We start from the raw sequence: 19,124 nt of genomic DNA, 5'->3' as shown, positions 1-19,124 counted from the left end.
TTTCATTTGCAACGACGATGCGTGTACACGGTGGTTGAAGTCATATTTAAAAGCTCGCTCTATATATTTCGCAATCGTTTTCGGTTTCCGTTTACGCTAACCTAACTTCAAGCAATAACGGAAAAGAAATCGACCTGTCGAAACTTTCGATTCATCGAATTGTGGGCCGGTCTCGACAGTTCTGATACGCAGCGAATGCAAATTGCAGCTGTGGAAGTGTTCGTCTGCTATACCTTGACAGAAGTGTCTGAACCTGTTTCTGCGATACTGTAGGGTGCGCGGGAATATTGCAGTTTAAACGACGTGTGCCGTTTGGTAAGCGTATTATTTATTTCACATATTTTTTAATTGTTTTTTTCCGAACACTTTCGTCAGAACTGTCAACTGCCGAAATATGACTCATAGATCAATCGATATACGGGCCGTCATAAATCGTTGACATTGAAACTGTAGTTCGTAGGACTGCCGGATTGAATAAATGATTTTAATTTTTATACCGAAGTATTGTCCTGTCCTGAAGTATTTTGTTACGTTAATTTTTTAGCCTATATTAGACAATTTGTCGGAAAGGATCTTATCTTGCAGCACTGCTGGGAAGTACGTAATAACTGATTACGGAGTAATAATCTGTGCACACTTGAGTTCATGATATAACGAGATATTTTATCTTATTTTTTTTTTAATATTACTATCAACATAACTTTTTATAAGGACCGGTCATTTTGACCGCGCATGGTAGGAATAAGTATACAAGAAGTGTCGGTAGGTTTAATGTGAAACATGGTTACACACTGTAATTTATTTGTTGTAGGCAATATCTCAACATTGTATGTATCGTATAATAAAAAATTCATCGTGGCATCACGGGCAAACCCTGTAAAACTGGCGTGGCATTGAACGTGTTAAAATATGGAGAATCATATACGACAAGCATAACCTTCCAGCGGGCACGCCGTGCACGCATTAGTAAACAGTTTAGATCCCGAAACATCTCAACTATGTCGTCATTGGAGGCTCAATGACCCTTAGCGTTTAACCGTTAGCACTCGAGCGGTGAAAATATTTTTTACATTACAAAATTTGTATTCAATAGATTACTAAACATTTAAATATTATATGTGGAAATCGAATCAGTTTCGTATGAATAAAATGAAAATATTCTAAGACGGAAGAAAAATTTAGTTTTAGAATGAAAATAGCGCCGAGTGCAAAGGGTTAATTGTAGATAAATTGCAACAAGACGTTTTGAAAGGCAAAACAAGACCCAAAAGAATACTCAAAACGCCCGCAACTATTAGATGGGGTTTACTTGGTTTATCTCCGTAAAACCGGTCTACGTGCACGGACTGGCACGGACGCGACCGCCGGAAGGTTAACTGGTTCGATCCGAGGCTTTTTCGAAGGCTACTCCCCCTTGACCCGGCCGCGCGGGTCAAGTAAATATGGGTAAAGAAGTCCTTCCTCAATGCCACGATTTTCTATCTGCCGAAACGAATGCGTGCTATCCGTACCGACACGTACCGGCCTCAGTACGACAACAACAAAGTATTTTTCGCGAGAATGTCGGTCGGTCGGGCCGATGCCGGTACGGTTAGTGCAAATGCATTGAAAAATATCTGTCTGGTCGATTACGTTACGAGTCTGTGCGAATAGAATAAATCGACCTGTAGGTGTATCCTCACACGGACAATTTACGACCAATTTGAATCGTTTTGAAATAAAAGTAACACATTACAATAAAAGCTATATGTATACGTATAAAGATTGATTTCACAATCGATTGAGTAAAATCAACATGATTCTAAAATCTATGTGATTACATAATTTCGTCTGCAAAAAACAAATTTCGTAATAAATATAAGTGTAGAGAATTCTTCGAACTACATCGTATAATTTCACATTCACATTTCTTATGATTGATAACATTCACAACTTCTACATCTAAATTGATAAAACGTCTACGGAAAATAGGGAATTCCAATCGATACATCGATTCGCAGAAACACGCAAACGCTTAGTCGACAATCCTTTTTTCTGCAATCTGCAAATCAAAGAAGAAAACAAACATTTATCGTCAGCAATATCAGTGTCGTCGGGGTCACTTTGCTTATTTTGCGTTTCGGATCCGGACGATCTGTAGTTTGGCCCAGAAGCAGGGGCCAATCAGATGCGATCTTCGCTCGATTACGATTTGTGCCTACGGACTCGCGGCTTCTGATTGGTCGTCCGTTAGTCACTGATCCCTCTGCAGGACTTCCATGTCCCGCGTTTAAAACACGATCGACCGCGTCTTCTTCCAGTCTACGTGTTACTTTCGAAGGGTATTAGTGGTTACGACGGAAGAAATAAAGATGCGTACATGTGAGTACATAACTCGTGTCATTGTATGCGCTGCGTTATCCTTCTTGTAAAACACTATCCTTATTTTATTTTTTTTTCTGTCAACACAACCAACTGCAAGAAGTAACGAATTCTTGCAACGGTCCTTTCCGAAACACTTACAAGTGAAACGTATCGCGATAGTTTATACGTAACATTCTCATGGATAAAGTTTTTCTCTCGATGCATAGTGACCCTGGTGTCGCTGATGTTCATGACGACGGAATACTGAATTTAAATTTCGAGTTTATATATGTGAATATTGTAACACAGATTTTGATAGATGACTCGGTAATTGGATTACAGCCGCGTGATGTCCTGCCAAGCTATTTTTATGTTCGATTAGAATATTTTCACTACTATCGTGTTTGAGCTGATTATCTCTATGGAAATGTACGTAAATACATTGGACCACGGGAGCGCCGACAGTGCTAATGGAATTATGATTTATCGATGGCCAGACGCGAAGATATTGTCAATGTTATTTTTTCATATTTATGGCAGTGTCTCTCGGAACGGAAACTAGAAATACAAGCTGTAGAGAATATGCTTGGCAAATGGTTAAACAACTATTTGTATAAGTGTTAATACCGTATAGTTTGATCGAGAAAAAAAAATGTATTTTTGACAAATTCATTCCGCTTCCTCTACCAACATTTTTTAAAATATTGGCGTGTAATATCGCGCGATTTAATAATAATAATTGAATCTATCAAGTTTGTAATTTATGGAAATTCTAATTTTGTCTTCGCAGTTACATTCGGCATCGAGGTTTATCAAATATGCAAATGATTACGCGTGGAAAGCAATTATCATATTTCGGTATTCCCAGCGAACTTGTGTCGCCAGATCAAGACTTGTTCCCCCACTATAATTTCCCCTTCTACCGTGCTATTCCTCAAGTTTCCGACGCGTTCCGTCTCTGTCGTGCATACTCCGCTACTGGCAGAGAGAGGGTAACTTTTTCCCCTCAATTCGTGCTCCCTCCCCTCATCTGACGACACTGCATCGAACACGTCATAAGGCGAAGAGGAAAAATAAAAAACAAATTACCGTCTGCCGTAATCATACCAGTTTTCCTCGCGATAAATTCTACAAGCTTGTTCCGTTACCACTTCGCCATTATTTAGTAATTATTTAGTAATTTGAATGAGGTTTTCATCGAAGATAATTAACGAACGATTTTAATCGAACAATGTACCATCATCAGGAAATCATCTGCAGCCTCCAACAAATTTTATTGCTCATTTACAATTTAAATTAGTTTGTCGGTACCCAATTAACCCTTCGCACTCGAAGCTGTTTTAACTCCAAAACGAAACATTTCTTCCGACCTAGAATATTTTCCTTCTATGTATTTTTTTTTCTCATGTTATGCATACGAAATGTTAAGCAATTTATGAAATACAAACAAATTTAATAATGTAAAAGATATTTTGAATAATGATACAGGAATTTTGTTTGCTATGGGTTAATATATTTAGTAAACACTAAATTTACAATTCTAATCATTTAAATGTAATCTCGTCTGGTATCTTAAGTAATTCACTTAATTATGTGACTAACTTAAAAAAAGAAAATGTCTGATTTTTGCGAATATTTTTATCTGTATGCGCGTTATTAGTTTCCGATTTTCAATCGAAAGCCTTGCAAACCGGTTTGCGTATTGTACGAGATTGTATAATAATAGTTTCGTAGACAGTGATTAAACATCGTTGAAACCTGTTTTGCGCAGATTACCATTATTGTCGTAGCATCTCTCGTATTTCCTCCTCTTTGGTTTACGAAATCGCATCGAGAAATCCCCACCGATCGTTTCGATGAACCAGCAGGTAATACTTGTTTCCTCTTGGACGGGTTTTCCCCGGAGCTAATCGGGGAAAAAGATAGGAATTCCACACAGTAGTTATTCTATTTAGTTCATCGAGCAAGCACGAACATCCTATAGACCATCGGGGAAAATACGCACTATGAAATTGATGTTATGACAATTGTTTGGTACGCCGAGGAACCTTGTCTTGTCTAAACAAATGACATCTCGTTTTATATGTACAGCTTGAATATTGTTATTCCAATAATTCTAAAACTATAGAGCAATAATCAGCTAATTGATAAGAAAGGTAAATCAACTACAGTCTGTCGTTAATTCAATATGTAACCCTAAGCGAGATAATACTGAAGGATAACACCGTCCAACTGTTATATTTTATGTTTCCATCACCGGCAAATGGTTCTTTTATTTCTCCACAGTTCTTGAGATATTCAGTTTTGGAGAAAATATGAAATTTTTATTTTGAAGTTAAATCTCGGATCATTACTTTTTATAGTTTTTTTTTAAGCAATACAGAGTATAGATAAATGAAATTATAATATTTTGATAGCAATATGAATAGGCCAACCTTTTTCACGGTAACCATTAAGGGAAGTTACGAAACACAATTTGTTATTAATTAGGAAAAAATATTTCTGTGAATCACGAGACCTCGATGAGCCACAATAACCCTAACCGCTTAATGTTCCTTATCAGTTTAATGTTTATCAACGGCCCAAAATTGACCCGCACATAACGGAAACGTGACATTGATTTATGGTCGAGCATCCTTGAGAAAACGATCTTCCAATATACTGCGTGACCCGCATGAAAAAAACGAAGTCATGGTCTACGCATGTGTTGCACAATGTTGTCCTGTTTCTGTCCCCTACGAAACGGATTATTTTTAGCAAGTCCATTAAGGAGTTACAACAATATTGAAACATAAAAAGATCAAGTTTCTGAATTATTGATTTTGCAAGTCTCGGTCTTTGTAAAAGTTTAAAGAAACCTTTATACAAAAAATAATATTTGTTTTAATCAGCTAGATTCACAGACGAATTGTTTGCAATACTTCTTAAATATGTATAAACTTTGTTCTCGTAAACAAACGAAGACAATAATTATTACACCTTACTTGCTTCAATGATTTATATTACAGCGTTAACACATTTCCAGCCATTTTTTTAAGAGATAACGAATTTTAAATCCTTCAATACTTTCCAGAGATAAACAAAGTTGTTATTACAATTACATCACAAATGTTTACTATTCTATATTGATTTCGATTAAAGCTCAGCAAAAAATGTTGTAAGATAAAGCATATCTTTGCTTACATTTTACTCATTAGTTGACGTAATGTGCAGTATGGTATACATATAATTGCAGCTATTTTCATTGAACATATAGTGCAGTTATTGTATACATTGTATAGTGCATTTGCATCAATTATCGGGCAGTTAATTGTCGCTGTAGGTTTATAATATTTATGCTGTTTTATTTATAATTATGCAAATGAGTTAAGCAGAAATGAGTCAATAAAAAATCTATTATGGTTTGCAAACACTTTTCTATTTGAAGATCTCCCGTCTCGGTTCTCGGTAACCATAAGCGCGTTTATAAACTCACCTAGACCTTCATATTCGTTTGACCTTCTACGCACTTTCAACCTTGAATTTCGGAACTATAGGGGGGTGCATAATAAATAGTTTATGCACATGCTGCTTACATGTCAGTGTTATTACGCACACAGTTTGTATTCGTAAATAAGAAGTTGACGTACCTTGTCCTTCCCAATTTTAAAAAATTATAAATTATTTAGGACACCGAGAAAAATTAAAAAAATGTTTGACATTTTATATGTAAGAATAATTGCAGGAATGGTTCAAACCCACAATCTGAAAAGATTGAATTTACAATATTTATAGTTCCTGTTACACCAACATTTAAAATTTCTATACTTGTTTGATGCTTCGTAATTTACGAAATGTTTGATGATAATAGTTAAGCATATTTAGTTGTGCTCTAGTCAAAACTAATAATTAATTAATACCATAAAAAAACAGATTCTATTGTTATTTTTATATTTTTATTTCACTAGAATATTCGAAATAAAATTCGTTCTAAGCGTTAATATTAATTCAAGTATGAATTAATTTTTCCAGTAAAGCAAAGTATTCTGGTTGCTAGTTTAATTGCATTAGCAATGGCTGCACCAAACACCAACACAGAAGCACTCAATGCTGTGGCACAGGGAACAAATCAATTTTCAGGATCCCTGTTTCAGGTAAAATCATTTAGACTACGATTACAAACTACCAAGTATTGATTTATATTTAACACTGCGTTTAAGAAGCACTAAAAGTGATTATTTTACATTATTTTATAAAAAGCTATAGAAAGAGACATTAATCAAAAGAGTTTTTTTCCAGGCTGTGGTACAAGAAAGCCCAAGCAATCTTATAATGAGTCCTCTTAGCGCAGCTGTTGTTCTTTCTATGGCTGCTTATGGTGCTGGTGGCGAGACAGAAAGGCAGTTAAAACAAGGCTTACATATACCATCACCAGATCAGTTTGGTTTAACTGGCTATAAAACACTTATCACCGATCTAAATGTAACTATTAACTTTTTAATCTTATTCAAACATTGCTATATCATTGCGTCTTTCCCAAACAAATTTAATGTTGTTATTACATTATATTTTGTTTGTACATTTGATTTTAGAGTGTCACGGACAATAAGCTTCTTCTGGCGAACAAAGCCTTTGTCAATAACGCGTTTACCCTGAAACCAAGCTACAAGGCACTGACAGAGAATTACTTCCAGTCTGTCACTGAATCAGTCAATTTTCAACAATCTGAACAGGCTGCAAACACCATTAACGTTTGGGTTAAAGAAAAAACGAACAATCACATTGACTCTATTGTTAAGTCTGGTTAGTATTAATATTCATATGTATTCTTGTATATACAGAGTGTTCACACTATCACAAGGGTAGTCACACCTTTTCGTATGACATGACAAATCTCAGTTTTATTCATTACACACAGAATAACATAAATATTTCAAATACACACAGATTCAGTGATCTATTATTTATCAGTAGACTGCGGATGATCTACTCATTTCCATCCTAAATGCACAAAATCCGCAGTCTGTTCATCAGACACATTGGTGTGTGTACATCAAGTTTCTTTTTAACAGATGACTTGAATGGAGACACAGCATTAGTGCTAGTTAACGCAGTGTACTTCAAGGGTATGTGGAAACAGAAATTTGATCCTGAACTCACCCAGAAGTTGCCGTTCCATCTTAATGAAAACGTTATGAAGGAAGTGCCTACTATGTTCAAGCAAGCCGACTACAACTATGGCGAACTTCCAAGCTTGAATGCCAAATTTATTGAAATACCTTACCAGGTAATATCTCGAATGAACAAGAATGTAATTTTAGAAAGCAAGATATGTAAAAGAAATCTTCAATCCTAATTCGCAGGGAAATTCGATAAGTATGCTTATCATTCTTCCAAACGAAGTTAACGGCTTGGCTGAAGTTGAAAACAAGATACAGAGCACAAACCTGGCTGACATTCTAAGTCAAGGACATGAAGCAGAAGTGAAATTATTCCTTCCAAAGTTTAAGATTAAAAGTGAGATAGACCTGATCTCTCCCTTAAAAAAAGTAAGTAATATTTATGTCTACAATGAATCCAATTACTCTATTTTGTTCTAATAATTGTTATCGTATACAGATTGGTTTGACTGACATGTTCACCGACCATGCTAACTTCTCTGGTATCGCTGATGCTCCATTGACTGTTAGCAAAGTTATACAAAAAGCATTTATCGAAGTGAACGAGGAAGGCAGTGAGGCTGCAGCTGTCACAGGTAAGTCAATGAATATTGTTTTTTTCCCTGGAATTGGGTGAAATTAAGGGAAGTATTGTTTTGGAACATTATCTTCTTCAGAGTGGCAAAGGTTTGCGAATTGTCAAAATTGAAAGTTGCAATACTTTGCAGTATAAGTATCCTAGAAACTTGGCATCTACTGTCAAAATTTAGAATGAAATCCTGAAAAGAATGTAGATTTTCTCAATTTTTTAATGTCTGGCATTACTGTATTCCTTTTTAAAGTACTCATGGTTTGGATGATGATGCTAATTAATATTTGAAATATTTTGCTTAATTTAATTGATTGCTTCGCTGGTGGCCCTACCTTGCTCTTGTAAATTTGAAAAAAACTAATAAGGTGCTTAGTATTTAAACAAAATTAGCTTATGCATCATTTTTACAATGTTGCTTTTTTCTGAAAATGTGCATGTACACATGTAAATGTGCATGTGCATGTGCAATACACAATGTAATACGTCTTGGTGTAATACGTCTTGGCCATAATCATTTCTCTCATCCAATATTTCCGGTTTGTCGTACAATCTTTGTTTCAGTTAATGGTAATACGTATTAGTTACTGTATTAATTAGTTCATTACTACCAGAAGATGTATAAAATATTCTTCTTCGCTCTTTTTCCTTGATTTCCAACTTGTAAGTTTCAATATGGTAAAATATGTTGCGTCCGAATAAAACCTAACATTTTACATAATGGAGTGTATTGTTTATTCGTGTTGTCCATTCAGTAATATAGTGTTAATTGCTTGTGGCAGGTCTCAGTGTAAGGCCTCTTTCGAGCTTTTGGTCACCGCCGAAGCCCACTGAGTTCCGCATCAATCGACCATTCCTGTTGATTGTTAAATACCGTGACGTAGTCTTGTTCATAGCAAAAGCCTCATCGTAGCGTTTCTTCTCATGTTGCGTCATTATGTATGTACATCATTTTTTTGCTAATCTACTTTAATCCAAATTAATCGACTGATTTTGAGAAATTGCACAATTAATTTGGTCTTCGATCGGCGCCATGCCAGAAATTATATTTATCGTATTTTCATTTTGTACAAAAGGTGATCTTAAATTTAATAATTAGATTTATGATTGAGTAAGAACAGGTTCAAATGCATTTAAATTTCTATTGAAATATTTATTGAAGATTCGAAAGCTTCTTATGACTTTCTTTTTGTTAATAAACGAATTTTATGTAATTTTTTAACGGATGTGCAATAAATGTCGTCTATTCAGTTTTCTTCTGTTTAATATGTTCGAGAATTTTGTATGAGACTTGTTGAAGGGAAAGTTGTTTTTATTTCAAAATTTGGTATTTTCTTTTCAATGGAATAAAAGAAATGAGTACAGTGAACAGTGGGCAAAGTATAATTTTATTACTTCGTTGTACTAATTCATATTTCATTATAAAACTATGAAAATGTGTATGAACATCGTTATACGTCTACTTCATTGCTGCTCGAAGATCATCGAGTATAAATGATCTATTAAGTTTGTCTTCTAATTCACAATGTTCCAGAGTTTGTCGTCGTTGTTTTTCATTTCTTAACGCAAGCTTCGTGCTGTCTGTCTCTTCTCTATTTTCTTGTAACAAGTTTATTGTCTATTTACCGAATTAAGTATTTGTGAAAGTACTTTGTCTCTTAATATCTCCATTACACTCTTCGACTTTGTTATACCTTGTTATTCTAAATTTTATACAACTGAATAATTGTATGGATCAAATGATTCAAAGATTACTGCTGCTAGTGATAAATTTGTATAATTATATACACTCTGCATTTTTAAAACGAAAACACGGTATTTTCTAAATAATTTTATTAGTAAAAATCATTCGTAAACTTTGCAAAACTAAGGTTTCATACTTTCTAAATAAGAGGCTGTGTGTATCATATAAAACATATAAAAACATAATAAAAAACGCTTTTGTATGTACAGCGAAACAAGTTGATTTAATATTGTGTTGGAGTTGTTGCACTTTAATTTAAAAATGATCGTGCTATAAATTTGTATATGTTATGTAAACAGTACAATCATTTAAAAAATAATTTGACTGATAGCTTGTATAAAAATTCACTTCATTGATGATCATATTAAATATTTATTTCTAGGCTTTCATCTGGATATTTTACCAGCTCCCCCGAAAATTACCAGAACGTTCAGGGTCGACAGACCATTCCATTTTGCAATTAAACACAACAAGTCAACCGTACTTTTCACTGGTGTAATATCAGACTTTAATTGAAACAATTCAGACAATGAAATTTATGTTTTTTTTCTCTTGGAATACATTTTTGAGTTCTTGAATAAATGTATCATTCACTGTCAATGACAGAAATTAACCTACTAATTATACTTATATTTTACCTCTATACAATAATTAATTTACTATTTAAACATCGGAATACGTTAACACTCATTTTAAATTATTTTTAATATGGAATATTGTAGCATATGTCCAGTATGGTATCTGAAACGTTCTTGCAAAAATATTAGACACACATTTTTATTATTAAAAATCGTTAACAAACAATATTTGGTCAAATATCATAGAAACTATAAGAGGTAGAAAGATGGTTCGCAAGGCAAAATTGTGTATTTTTAAATAAGGAATCCAGTCCCACAAGCCTATTTTACATATCTCTATTTGTTTAAGTAATACATTAAAAAATCTCTCTCTCTTGTTAATTCGCCAAGTTTCTCAAAGTTTCAACATGTACGTTCGTTATAATTTTCATAATTTGGTACAATTTCTTTAAAAAAGCAATTTACGGACTTTTTGTTACATTTTGTAATTACATATAGAATACATTGATTTTTAATTTTTTATTTCTTTGTGCGCATTGATGCATGCTAATATCGTTGCTGCACTGATCCTTGCAAGTTAACACGATAAATGAGTGACCGCGTTTTGAAAGATCCACCGAAGAAATTAGCATGATCAATCTTTTTCCAGGAGTGGAAATTGTACAGCGCTGTTTGGCATTCGGAGAGCAGCTACGGGTTGACCGTTCATTTTTCTATAGTATCGTCAGCAAAATTCAGAATCCGGGAACCAAAGATAGCAAAGTTATACAGCTCTTTACTGGTCATATTCTCGAACCGATTTTTTCAGAATTATAACAATCTTCTGCGCTTTGAAATAGAAATTTTAGTATTACCGTCGAGTCTAGTCTACATTGGCCAAAGATTCTGATCAAGAAAAACGAACAACTATATTTTTACTATTATATGCAACAATGAAATAAACAATTATTATGCAGTAGATGTATCTAACTGTTTCTACGTCATACTGTATTCTATAGGTTATCTACAGCAAAAAAATTAATTCGAAACTTTATATCTATCTAAATTGTTAAGAGCTGTACGAATGATTTTGACTAAATAACTGAAAATACAATTTGTTGCACAGTGTATTATGTTATCACATATAACATAAATGTGAATAATGGAAAACGAGATTGAACTGGATTACAATTTTTACTTCTTTGATATTTTTCATATAAAATTTATGCATTACGTACAAGGAAGATCTGCAGTCTAACAATTACAAATAAGTCACAATAAATGAATAAACCTTTTTCAACTTCACAAAAGGTTCACCACATATCATTGCATGGAAAGATGATTTTTAAATAATATGTTTCAGGTTTCATTGCAGTGAAAATGTCATTGGTGTACCCCGTGGAAATCAACGTTAATCGTCCATTCTATTATACCATCATACACAAAAAAAGTGACAACTATAGGAGAGAGAGTTCCATTGTATCACTGTTCAGCGGTCATGTAACCGAACCAAAAGTTTAAACGGAGTAATATATATGTTTCACAACTAACAATACATACAATCATGTATTTTTATACATAGAGAGCATTGAATTAAAAATAAAACTTGTCTTATCTTTTAATCGGTGTTACATTGTACATATGTATAAAAGTACTCATGTATATTATTATAATAAAAAACACCACTACAAAGACAATAAAAAAGAAAGAACTCACATAAAGTTTAACACTCGTTATCGGACGGCTATCTAACAATTTATCATATTTTTAAAATCACAGTTAACGTTTTTACATTATTAACAACGTTTCAAATCGATCATTCTCAAATCATCGAGAGAGTCTTTGGCGAAATCTTTCTTCACAAACTAACTAAACAATATTTTTAACTGCAATTTTATCCACTTACTTGCATGAAATATTTCTAGTGTCTTCAACAAAAGTCCTTCAAATGAATACATTACTGACGCATTTCAGGAAAATAAATTTTTCCAATGAACAAATACATCCATGTTTAATTTGTTTCAGCTCTAAAGTTTGTACCCTACAGCTTATCATATAGACCACCTCCTATTCCAGTAGTAAAAATCGATCGGCCATTCTTTTATGCTATCCTTCACAAGTCTCAAAAAGCAAAAGGCAATGGCATTTCTACGACTTTATTTAGCGGACGCACTTCTGATCCTTCAGCTTAATTTACCTATACAAAAGAAGTTACAATATTTCAGGCTCTCTAAACAAGGTACCAATAAACAGTTGTAAATTTAATTGTAAAATTAGCGATACGAATGAGAATAAACATGACCCAAAAGTCACTAGACGATTTTAAAATGGGATAGCCCTTTTATCTCTTAAAAAATCACATTTATTCTTTTATCAACAATTTTAAGTGGTCTAGTGACTTTAGAGCCATCCTGCAATAAAGTAGCAGTGTTAAAGGAAATTGAGGATCGATGGCATAGTAGTGTTTCAGCCTGCATAATGTCTTCAATATCTGCATGACACTAAAAACAACTATTCTCGGCATCATAGCTACTAATCATGGGGATGTTTCCGAGAGATGGGGTGGGGGAATGACTTTGTTCTACACAGTATTCTCTGTACCTCTTCTATAAGTGTGACTCTACAGACCAGAAGTTTTCACAGTTACGGAGAGAATACTGTATTGAAGCACTTCAGGAAAATAGATTGCGCTAATGCACAACTGTACGTTTACTTTGTTTCAGCAGGAATTGTTGAGATTGAAACGAGTTCGATCGATGGACCACCACCTATTCCAGTAGTACAAATCGATCGACCATTCTTTTACGCTATCCTCCACAAATCTCAAAATGCACAAGGCGAAGGCATTTCTACTATTTTATTTAGCGGTCAAATCACTATGCCTTTGGTTTAATTTACCTATAGTTATGCCAGTTAAAATGAAGTTATAATACACCATGCTCTGAACCAGTAATTAAACAAAGGCTACATTGCCCTAATAAATTTCAGTCTCTCTTTCTTTCTCAATTGCTGTCCTTCTCTGTGTTCACAACACGACGAAGAATGTAGTACCTTTTCTAGAACTGTGATAATGTACCAGCCTGCTTGATGCTTTCAGTATCAATAAGCAGTGCTAATCTCGGCATCATAGCTACCAGTTGTGTGCGGATGTTTATGAGAGATGTGGTGAATAAATGACTTTGATCCATAATGATTTGACCATAGAGTGGGAAAAGCTGAATGAATACCTTCTAGTAAGAGGACTGTCAGATCCTACAGCATTTATTATCTCAGAACCTGGAATGATCACGAGTCTTATTTGGTCAAGTAATCTACTTTTCGGATTCCTCTTCAGTGCTGGATTCACCTGAAATTGATAATATTATCGTTAGAAAAATGCAGTCTTTCTTACAAAATTGGGTGTGGACAACAGGGCTATCGGGAACAGAGTAATCATGGTCGCGTAATCATGACGCGATAGAGAGTAGTTTAGGGGAGATATAACAATATGGCGATTCCCCGATTCCTCGGAGATCTCTTGGGCATATAAAAATTCAAAGTTAAAAATCTTAGAATTAGAAATGTATTACACGTGCAGGATCAGTTGAAGACATGTAATAAACATACAATGACGTGGGCGAAGTTGATCTTGCATAACAAATCCTCTGTTGTAGTGGCTTTTTTGGTCCTTCAGAGGTAATATCCTGGGAACACAAAAATTAGAAATTGGCGAGCATATTTAGATTTATTTTAATTTAAATATGAGAATTTTATTTTTATGTACAATTAGAAATGTACACTATTTATAGAACCAGCTGAAAATATTTAGCAACTTACATTATACCACTTGCATAGCAGATTGCTGTTCCCTTTTCATCTCGGAGGGTCACCTAACAAACACAAAGTTAAAAACTAAGTTCCACATCAATCGACCATTCTATAAAAAGAAAACTTGTCTTATCTTTTAATTGTTGTTACATTGCACGTATGTATGAAAGTACTCATGTATATTATTATAATAAAAAAGACCACTACAAAGACAATAAAAAAGAAAGAACTCACATAAAGTTTAACACTCGTTATCGGACGGCTATCTAACAATTTATCATATTTTTAAAATCACAGTTAGCGTATTTACATTATTAACAACGTTTCAAATCGAACATTCTCAAATCATCGAGGGAGTCTTTGGCGAAATCTTTCTTCACAAATTAACTAAACAACATGTTTAGCTGCAATTTTATCCATTTACTTGCATGAAATATTTCTAGTATCGTCAGTAAAAGTCCTTCAAATGAATACATTACTGACTCATTTCAGGAAAATAGATTTTTCCAGTGAACAAAAAAAAACCATGTTTAATTTGTTTCAGCTGTAACGGGTATACGTTCCGGCGTAATTAGACTACCTCGTATTCCATTGGTAATCGATCGGCCATTCATTTATGCTATCCTCCACAAGTCTCAAAAAGCAAAACACAATGGCATTTCTACGACTTTATTTAGCGGACGTATTTCTGATCCTTCAGCTTAATTTACCTATACAAAAGAAGTTACAATATTTCATGCTCTCTAAACAAGGTACCAATAAACAGTTGTAGATGTAATTGTAAAATTAGCGATGCGAATGAAAATAAACATGGCCCAAGAGTCACTAGACGATTTTAAAATGGGATAGCCCTTTTATCTCTTAAAAAATCACATTTTTTCTTTTATCAACAATTTTAAATGGTCCAGTTACTTTAGAGCCATCCTGCAATAAAGTAGCAGTGTTAAAGGAAATTGAGGATCGATGGCATAGTAGTGTCTCAACCTGCATAATGTCTTCAATATCTGCATGACACTAAAAACAACTATTCTCAGCATCATAGCTACTAATCATGGGGATGTTTCCGAGAGATGAGGTGAGGGAATGACTTTGTTCTATACTGTATTGTCTGTACCTCTTCCACAAGTGTGACTCTACAGACCAGAAGTTTTCACAGTTACGGAGAGAATACTGTATTGAAGCACTTCAGGAAAATAGATTTTGCTAATGCACAACTGTATGTTTACTTTGTTTCAGCAGTACTTACAGCGGTTGTAACGAGTTTTTACTATCGTCCACCACCTATTCCAGTAGTACGAATCGATCGACCATTCTTCTACGCTATCCTCCACAAATCTCAAAATGCACAAGGCGAAGGCATTTCTACTATTTTATTTAGCGGTCACATCACTGTTCCTTTAGCTTAATTTTAATAAAGAATTTTATTTTTATGTACAATTAGAAATGTAGACTATAGAACCAGCTGAAAATATTTAGCAACTTACATTATACCACTTGCATAGCAGATTGCTGTTCCCTTTTCATCTCGGAGGGTCACCTAACAAACACAAAGTTAAAAACTAAGTTCCACATCAATCGACCATTCTATAAAAATAAAACTTGTCTTATCTTTTAATTGTTGTTACATTGCACGTATGTATAAAAGTACTCATGTATATTATTATAATAAAAAAGACCACCACAAAGAGAATAAAAAAGAAAGAACTCACATAAATTTTAACACTCGTTATCGGACGGCTATCTAACAATTTATCACATTTTTAAAATCACAGTTAGCGTTTTTACATTATTAACAACGTTTCAAATCGATCATTCTCAATTCATCGAGGGAGTCTTTGGCTAAATCTTTCTTCACAAACTAACTAAACAATATTTTTAACTGCAATTTTATCCACTTACTTGCATGAAATATTTCTAGCGTCTTCAGTAAAAGTCCTTCAAATGAATACATTACTGACGCATTTCAGGAAAATAAATTTTTCCAATGAACAAATACATCCATGTTTAATTTGTTTCAACTCTAAAGTTTGAACTCATGAGGTCATCACTCTATATTCCACCTCGAATTCGTGTAGTAAAAATCAATCGGCCATTCTTTTATGCTATCCTTCACAAGTCTCAAAAAGCAAAAGGCAGTGGCATTTGTACGACTTTATTTAGCGGACGCACTTCTGATCCTTCAGCTTAATTTACCTATACAAATGAAGTTACAATATTTCATGCTCTCTAAACAAGGTACTAATAAACAGTTGTAGATGTAATTGTAAAATTAGCGATGTGAATGATAATAAACATGGCCCAAAAGTCACTAGACAATTTTTAAGTGGGATAGCCCTTTTATCTCTTAAAAAATCACATTTATTCTTTTATCAACAATTTTAAATGGTCTAGTGACTTTAGAGCCATCCTGCAATAAAGTAGCAGTGTTAAAGGAAATTGAGGATAGATGGCATAGTAGTGTCTCAGCCTGCATAATGTCTTCAATATCTGCATGACACTAAAAACAACTATTCTCGGCATCATAGCTACTAATCATGGGAATGCTTCCGAGAGATGGAGTGAGGGAATGACTTTGTTCTACACAGTATTCTCTGTACCTCTTCTATAAGTGTGACTCTACAGACCAGAAGTTTTCACAGTTACGGAGAGAATACTGTATTGAAGCACTTCAGGAAAATAGATTTTGCTAATGTACAACTGTACGTTTACTTTGTTTCAGCAACAGTCATGCATCTAATAATTGAGTACTATGATCCACGACCTATTCCAGTAGTACAAATCGATCGACCATTCTTTTACGCTATCCTCCACAAATCTCAAAATGCACAAGGCGAAGACATTTCTACTATTTTATTTAGCGGTCACATCACTGTTCCTTTGGTTTAATTTACCTATAACTATGCCAGTTAAAATGAAGTTATAATACACCATGCTCTGAACCAGTAATTAAACAAAGGCTACATTGTCCTAATAAATTTCAGTCCCTCTTTCCTTCTCAATTGCTGTCCTTCTCTGTGTTCACAACGATATGAGAATTTTATTTTTATGTACAATTAGAAATGTACACTATTTATAGAACCAGCTGAAAATATTTAGCAACTTACATTATACCTCTTGCATAGCAAATTGCTGTCCCCTTTTCATCTTGGAGGGTCACCTAACAAACACAAAATTAAAAACTAAGTTTCCGGATTGAAAATGTACCATACTCACACAATCATTTGAGGACATCAAAAAATGAAATAAAATACCACAAAAATGGTCATCTTCGTCGTTCTCAGTCTCGTTCTCGGATTCTTCCTCATCTTCAATACTCCAGTCCGACGTGTCCGTCAGCTCGTCCATCAGATCATCAGTTATGTGATCCATCTGCAGCAGTTTATTTTCTTCTTCAATCGTATGACGAATAAAATTTTGCCACGATTCGACGGTTACATGTTCCACCGCATCTTCAATTAACTTCTTTACATTCTCTAATTTGTACGACGTATTTCCAGCTTCAACATATCTCTTTACCATTGCCCATGCCGATACAATGGGGTTGAGCTCATAATGATACGGAGGGAGTCTCAGAACAGTATGATTTTGCTGCTTAGCATAATGATCAACCAGAAAATTGTTCTTTATTTTATACTTCTGTACAAGCTCCAGGAGCTGGGCTTTAACGACGTCGGGTGGAACTTGTTCCCCCTTAGCCACCAGCCAGGCAATAACTTTATTTTTCCTCCATGTCATTGTCGGGTACTTAATTAACTTCTTTGAATGACAGGGAGCATTGTCCATGACGATCACCGAATTTTGCTTCAGTTTGGGTAGCATGTTCCGGAACCAAGTAAAGAACGAATCCCAGTTCATCTCATCGTGACAATCGCCCTTTTCTTTTTTCGTTTTGAAGAGAAGCAAGCTGCCAGGAACAAATCCCTCGACAGACCCTATGTGAGCCAGTATGATCCCCTTCCCTTTACCTGTTGACTCAAGATTACCCAACAGGCCTCTTTGTTCTGCTTCCCTACTGGTAACCGATTGGTCGACCCAAACCCTTCTTCTACAGTTGTCTGCGGTCACCCAGGTCTCGCCCAAATAATAAATCTCCCTTCCCTCGCTGCGATACTGTTGCACTGTAATTATATACTTGTTCCGCCAAAGAACGTTGGAACCTTTGTCCATCAGCGCGCTGTACCGTGCACGCACAAAGCATTTGAACTGCATGCTCTTCAGTAACCGGTACAGCGTGGACTCGCTGAAGTTTGGCAACAGCGGGTCCTCATTAACCACCTGTAACATCTTCTTCATGTTTGGGATCTCTCTATGGAGCCAAAACTCGTAAACCTTCCTCCGAATTAAGTGTTTCTCTTCCTCCAACACCTTCTCCTCAATTTTTAGGCGTGGTCTTTTCGTGTTCGGAGACGTCACTGTGGCCGTCTCCCTGTATTCCGATATAGTCTTCGATATCGTCAACTGACCTATGCCGGTCTCCTTCGATAGCCGCTTTATCATCTCTTTGTACTTCATCTCCGGTTGTTCTCTTTTCAACTCTTTGTAGAAGTTTATTACGATCTTTTTCTGTTCGGATCGAACGAACTAAAGGGAAGAGATATATTTAATAAGATTGACAGGATACTTCTATTTGTAAGATGAGAGCTTACCTTTCCGGAGGGATTTTTCTTCACGTGAGTTGCGTTAGAAGGGCCCGGCTGCTGTTGATCCATTTTTACTAATGAATCGAACCGATGACTGCGTGCGAGTGTAAGCATTTATTTCTTATACACGGAAATGTGTAAACAATTTTTTAATACAGAGTTTCTTTATTTGAGACAAAATTTCACACATGTCCAATGTTAACTGCTCACCGGTTATAAGGTTATGAGCGCATTGAATTTTTGAATCGTTCGTCTCGACGACAGATGCCGTTATGCTATGCGCATGCGTAGCGCTTCCGGCAGGAT

The 19,124-nt window shown here is 34.9% G+C and overlaps 3 protein-coding genes and 1 long non-coding RNA gene across 26 annotated transcripts; 2 read left to right on the top strand and 2 right to left on the bottom strand.

Moving 5' to 3' along the window:
• The first annotated feature begins 172 nt into the window (after window positions 1–172).
• On the top strand, window positions 173–15,615 carry LOC143359249 (antitrypsin). Of its 18 annotated transcripts, none has more exons than XR_013083081.1 (10): window positions 2,221–2,361; window positions 6,355–6,476; window positions 6,622–6,804; window positions 6,915–7,125; window positions 7,395–7,609; window positions 7,686–7,871; window positions 7,942–8,077; window positions 14,723–14,930; window positions 15,087–15,253; window positions 15,418–15,615. XR_013083081.1 is itself a non-coding variant. In XM_076797066.1 (9 exons), exons 1-8 carry the CDS (start codon window positions 2,352–2,354, stop codon window positions 14,881–14,883), a joined length of 1,224 nt encoding a protein of 407 aa, XP_076653181.1. In that variant the 5' UTR covers window positions 2,221–2,351; the 3' UTR covers window positions 14,884–14,930; window positions 15,418–15,615. The 18 variants fall into 18 exon arrangements, 16 of the variants coding, with proteins under 16 accessions (XP_076653191.1, XP_076653181.1, XP_076653182.1 ...); XR_013083080.1 differs by having other exon boundaries at window positions 15,415–15,615; XM_076797066.1 differs by lacking the exon at window positions 15,087–15,253.
• On the bottom strand, window positions 2,327–7,399 carry LOC143359258 (uncharacterized). Of its 3 annotated transcripts, none has more exons than XR_013083083.1 (4): window positions 7,268–7,399; window positions 5,284–6,087; window positions 3,433–5,179; window positions 2,327–2,454 (listed from the first exon to the last, which is right to left on the bottom strand). It is a non-coding gene; the product is annotated as an uncharacterized LOC143359258 (long non-coding RNA). The 3 variants fall into 3 exon arrangements; XR_013083084.1 differs by lacking the exon at window positions 2,327–2,454 and having other exon boundaries at window positions 3,433–4,249; window positions 4,349–5,179; XR_013083082.1 differs by lacking the exon at window positions 2,327–2,454 and having other exon boundaries at window positions 5,284–5,873; window positions 5,973–6,087.
• Window positions 7,978–19,020, bottom strand: LOC143359248 (uncharacterized). 4 transcript variants are annotated; one of them, XR_013083078.1, is made up of 5 exons: window positions 18,825–19,020; window positions 17,392–18,759; window positions 16,078–16,371; window positions 13,599–13,717; window positions 7,978–8,260 (listed from the first exon to the last, which is right to left on the bottom strand). XR_013083078.1 is itself a non-coding variant. In XM_076797058.1 (3 exons), exons 1-3 carry the CDS (start codon window positions 18,930–18,932, stop codon window positions 12,560–12,562), a joined length of 1,485 nt encoding a protein of 494 aa, XP_076653173.1. In that variant the 5' UTR covers window positions 18,933–19,020; the 3' UTR covers window positions 12,502–12,559. The 4 variants fall into 4 exon arrangements, 2 of the variants coding, with proteins under 2 accessions (XP_076653173.1, XP_076653174.1); XM_076797058.1 differs by lacking the exons at window positions 7,978–8,260; window positions 13,599–13,717; window positions 16,078–16,371 and adding an exon at window positions 12,502–12,568; XM_076797059.1 differs by lacking the exons at window positions 7,978–8,260; window positions 13,599–13,717 and having other exon boundaries at window positions 16,269–16,371; window positions 17,430–18,759.
• Window positions 16,278–17,153, top strand: LOC143359257 (uncharacterized). Its single transcript, XM_076797087.1, has 2 exons — window positions 16,278–16,413; window positions 16,898–17,153. Exons 1-2 carry the CDS (start codon window positions 16,278–16,280, stop codon window positions 17,062–17,064), a joined length of 303 nt encoding a protein of 100 aa, XP_076653202.1. The 3' UTR covers window positions 17,065–17,153.
• Window positions 19,021–19,124: the final 104 nt, after the last annotated feature.

Source organism: Halictus rubicundus, chromosome 11 (assembly GCF_050948215.1).
Source record: "Halictus rubicundus isolate RS-2024b chromosome 11, iyHalRubi1_principal, whole genome shotgun sequence".
Taxonomy (NCBI): Eukaryota; Metazoa; Arthropoda; class Insecta; order Hymenoptera; family Halictidae; genus Halictus; species Halictus rubicundus.
This window is presented reverse-complemented; position numbering and strand designations above follow the sequence as displayed.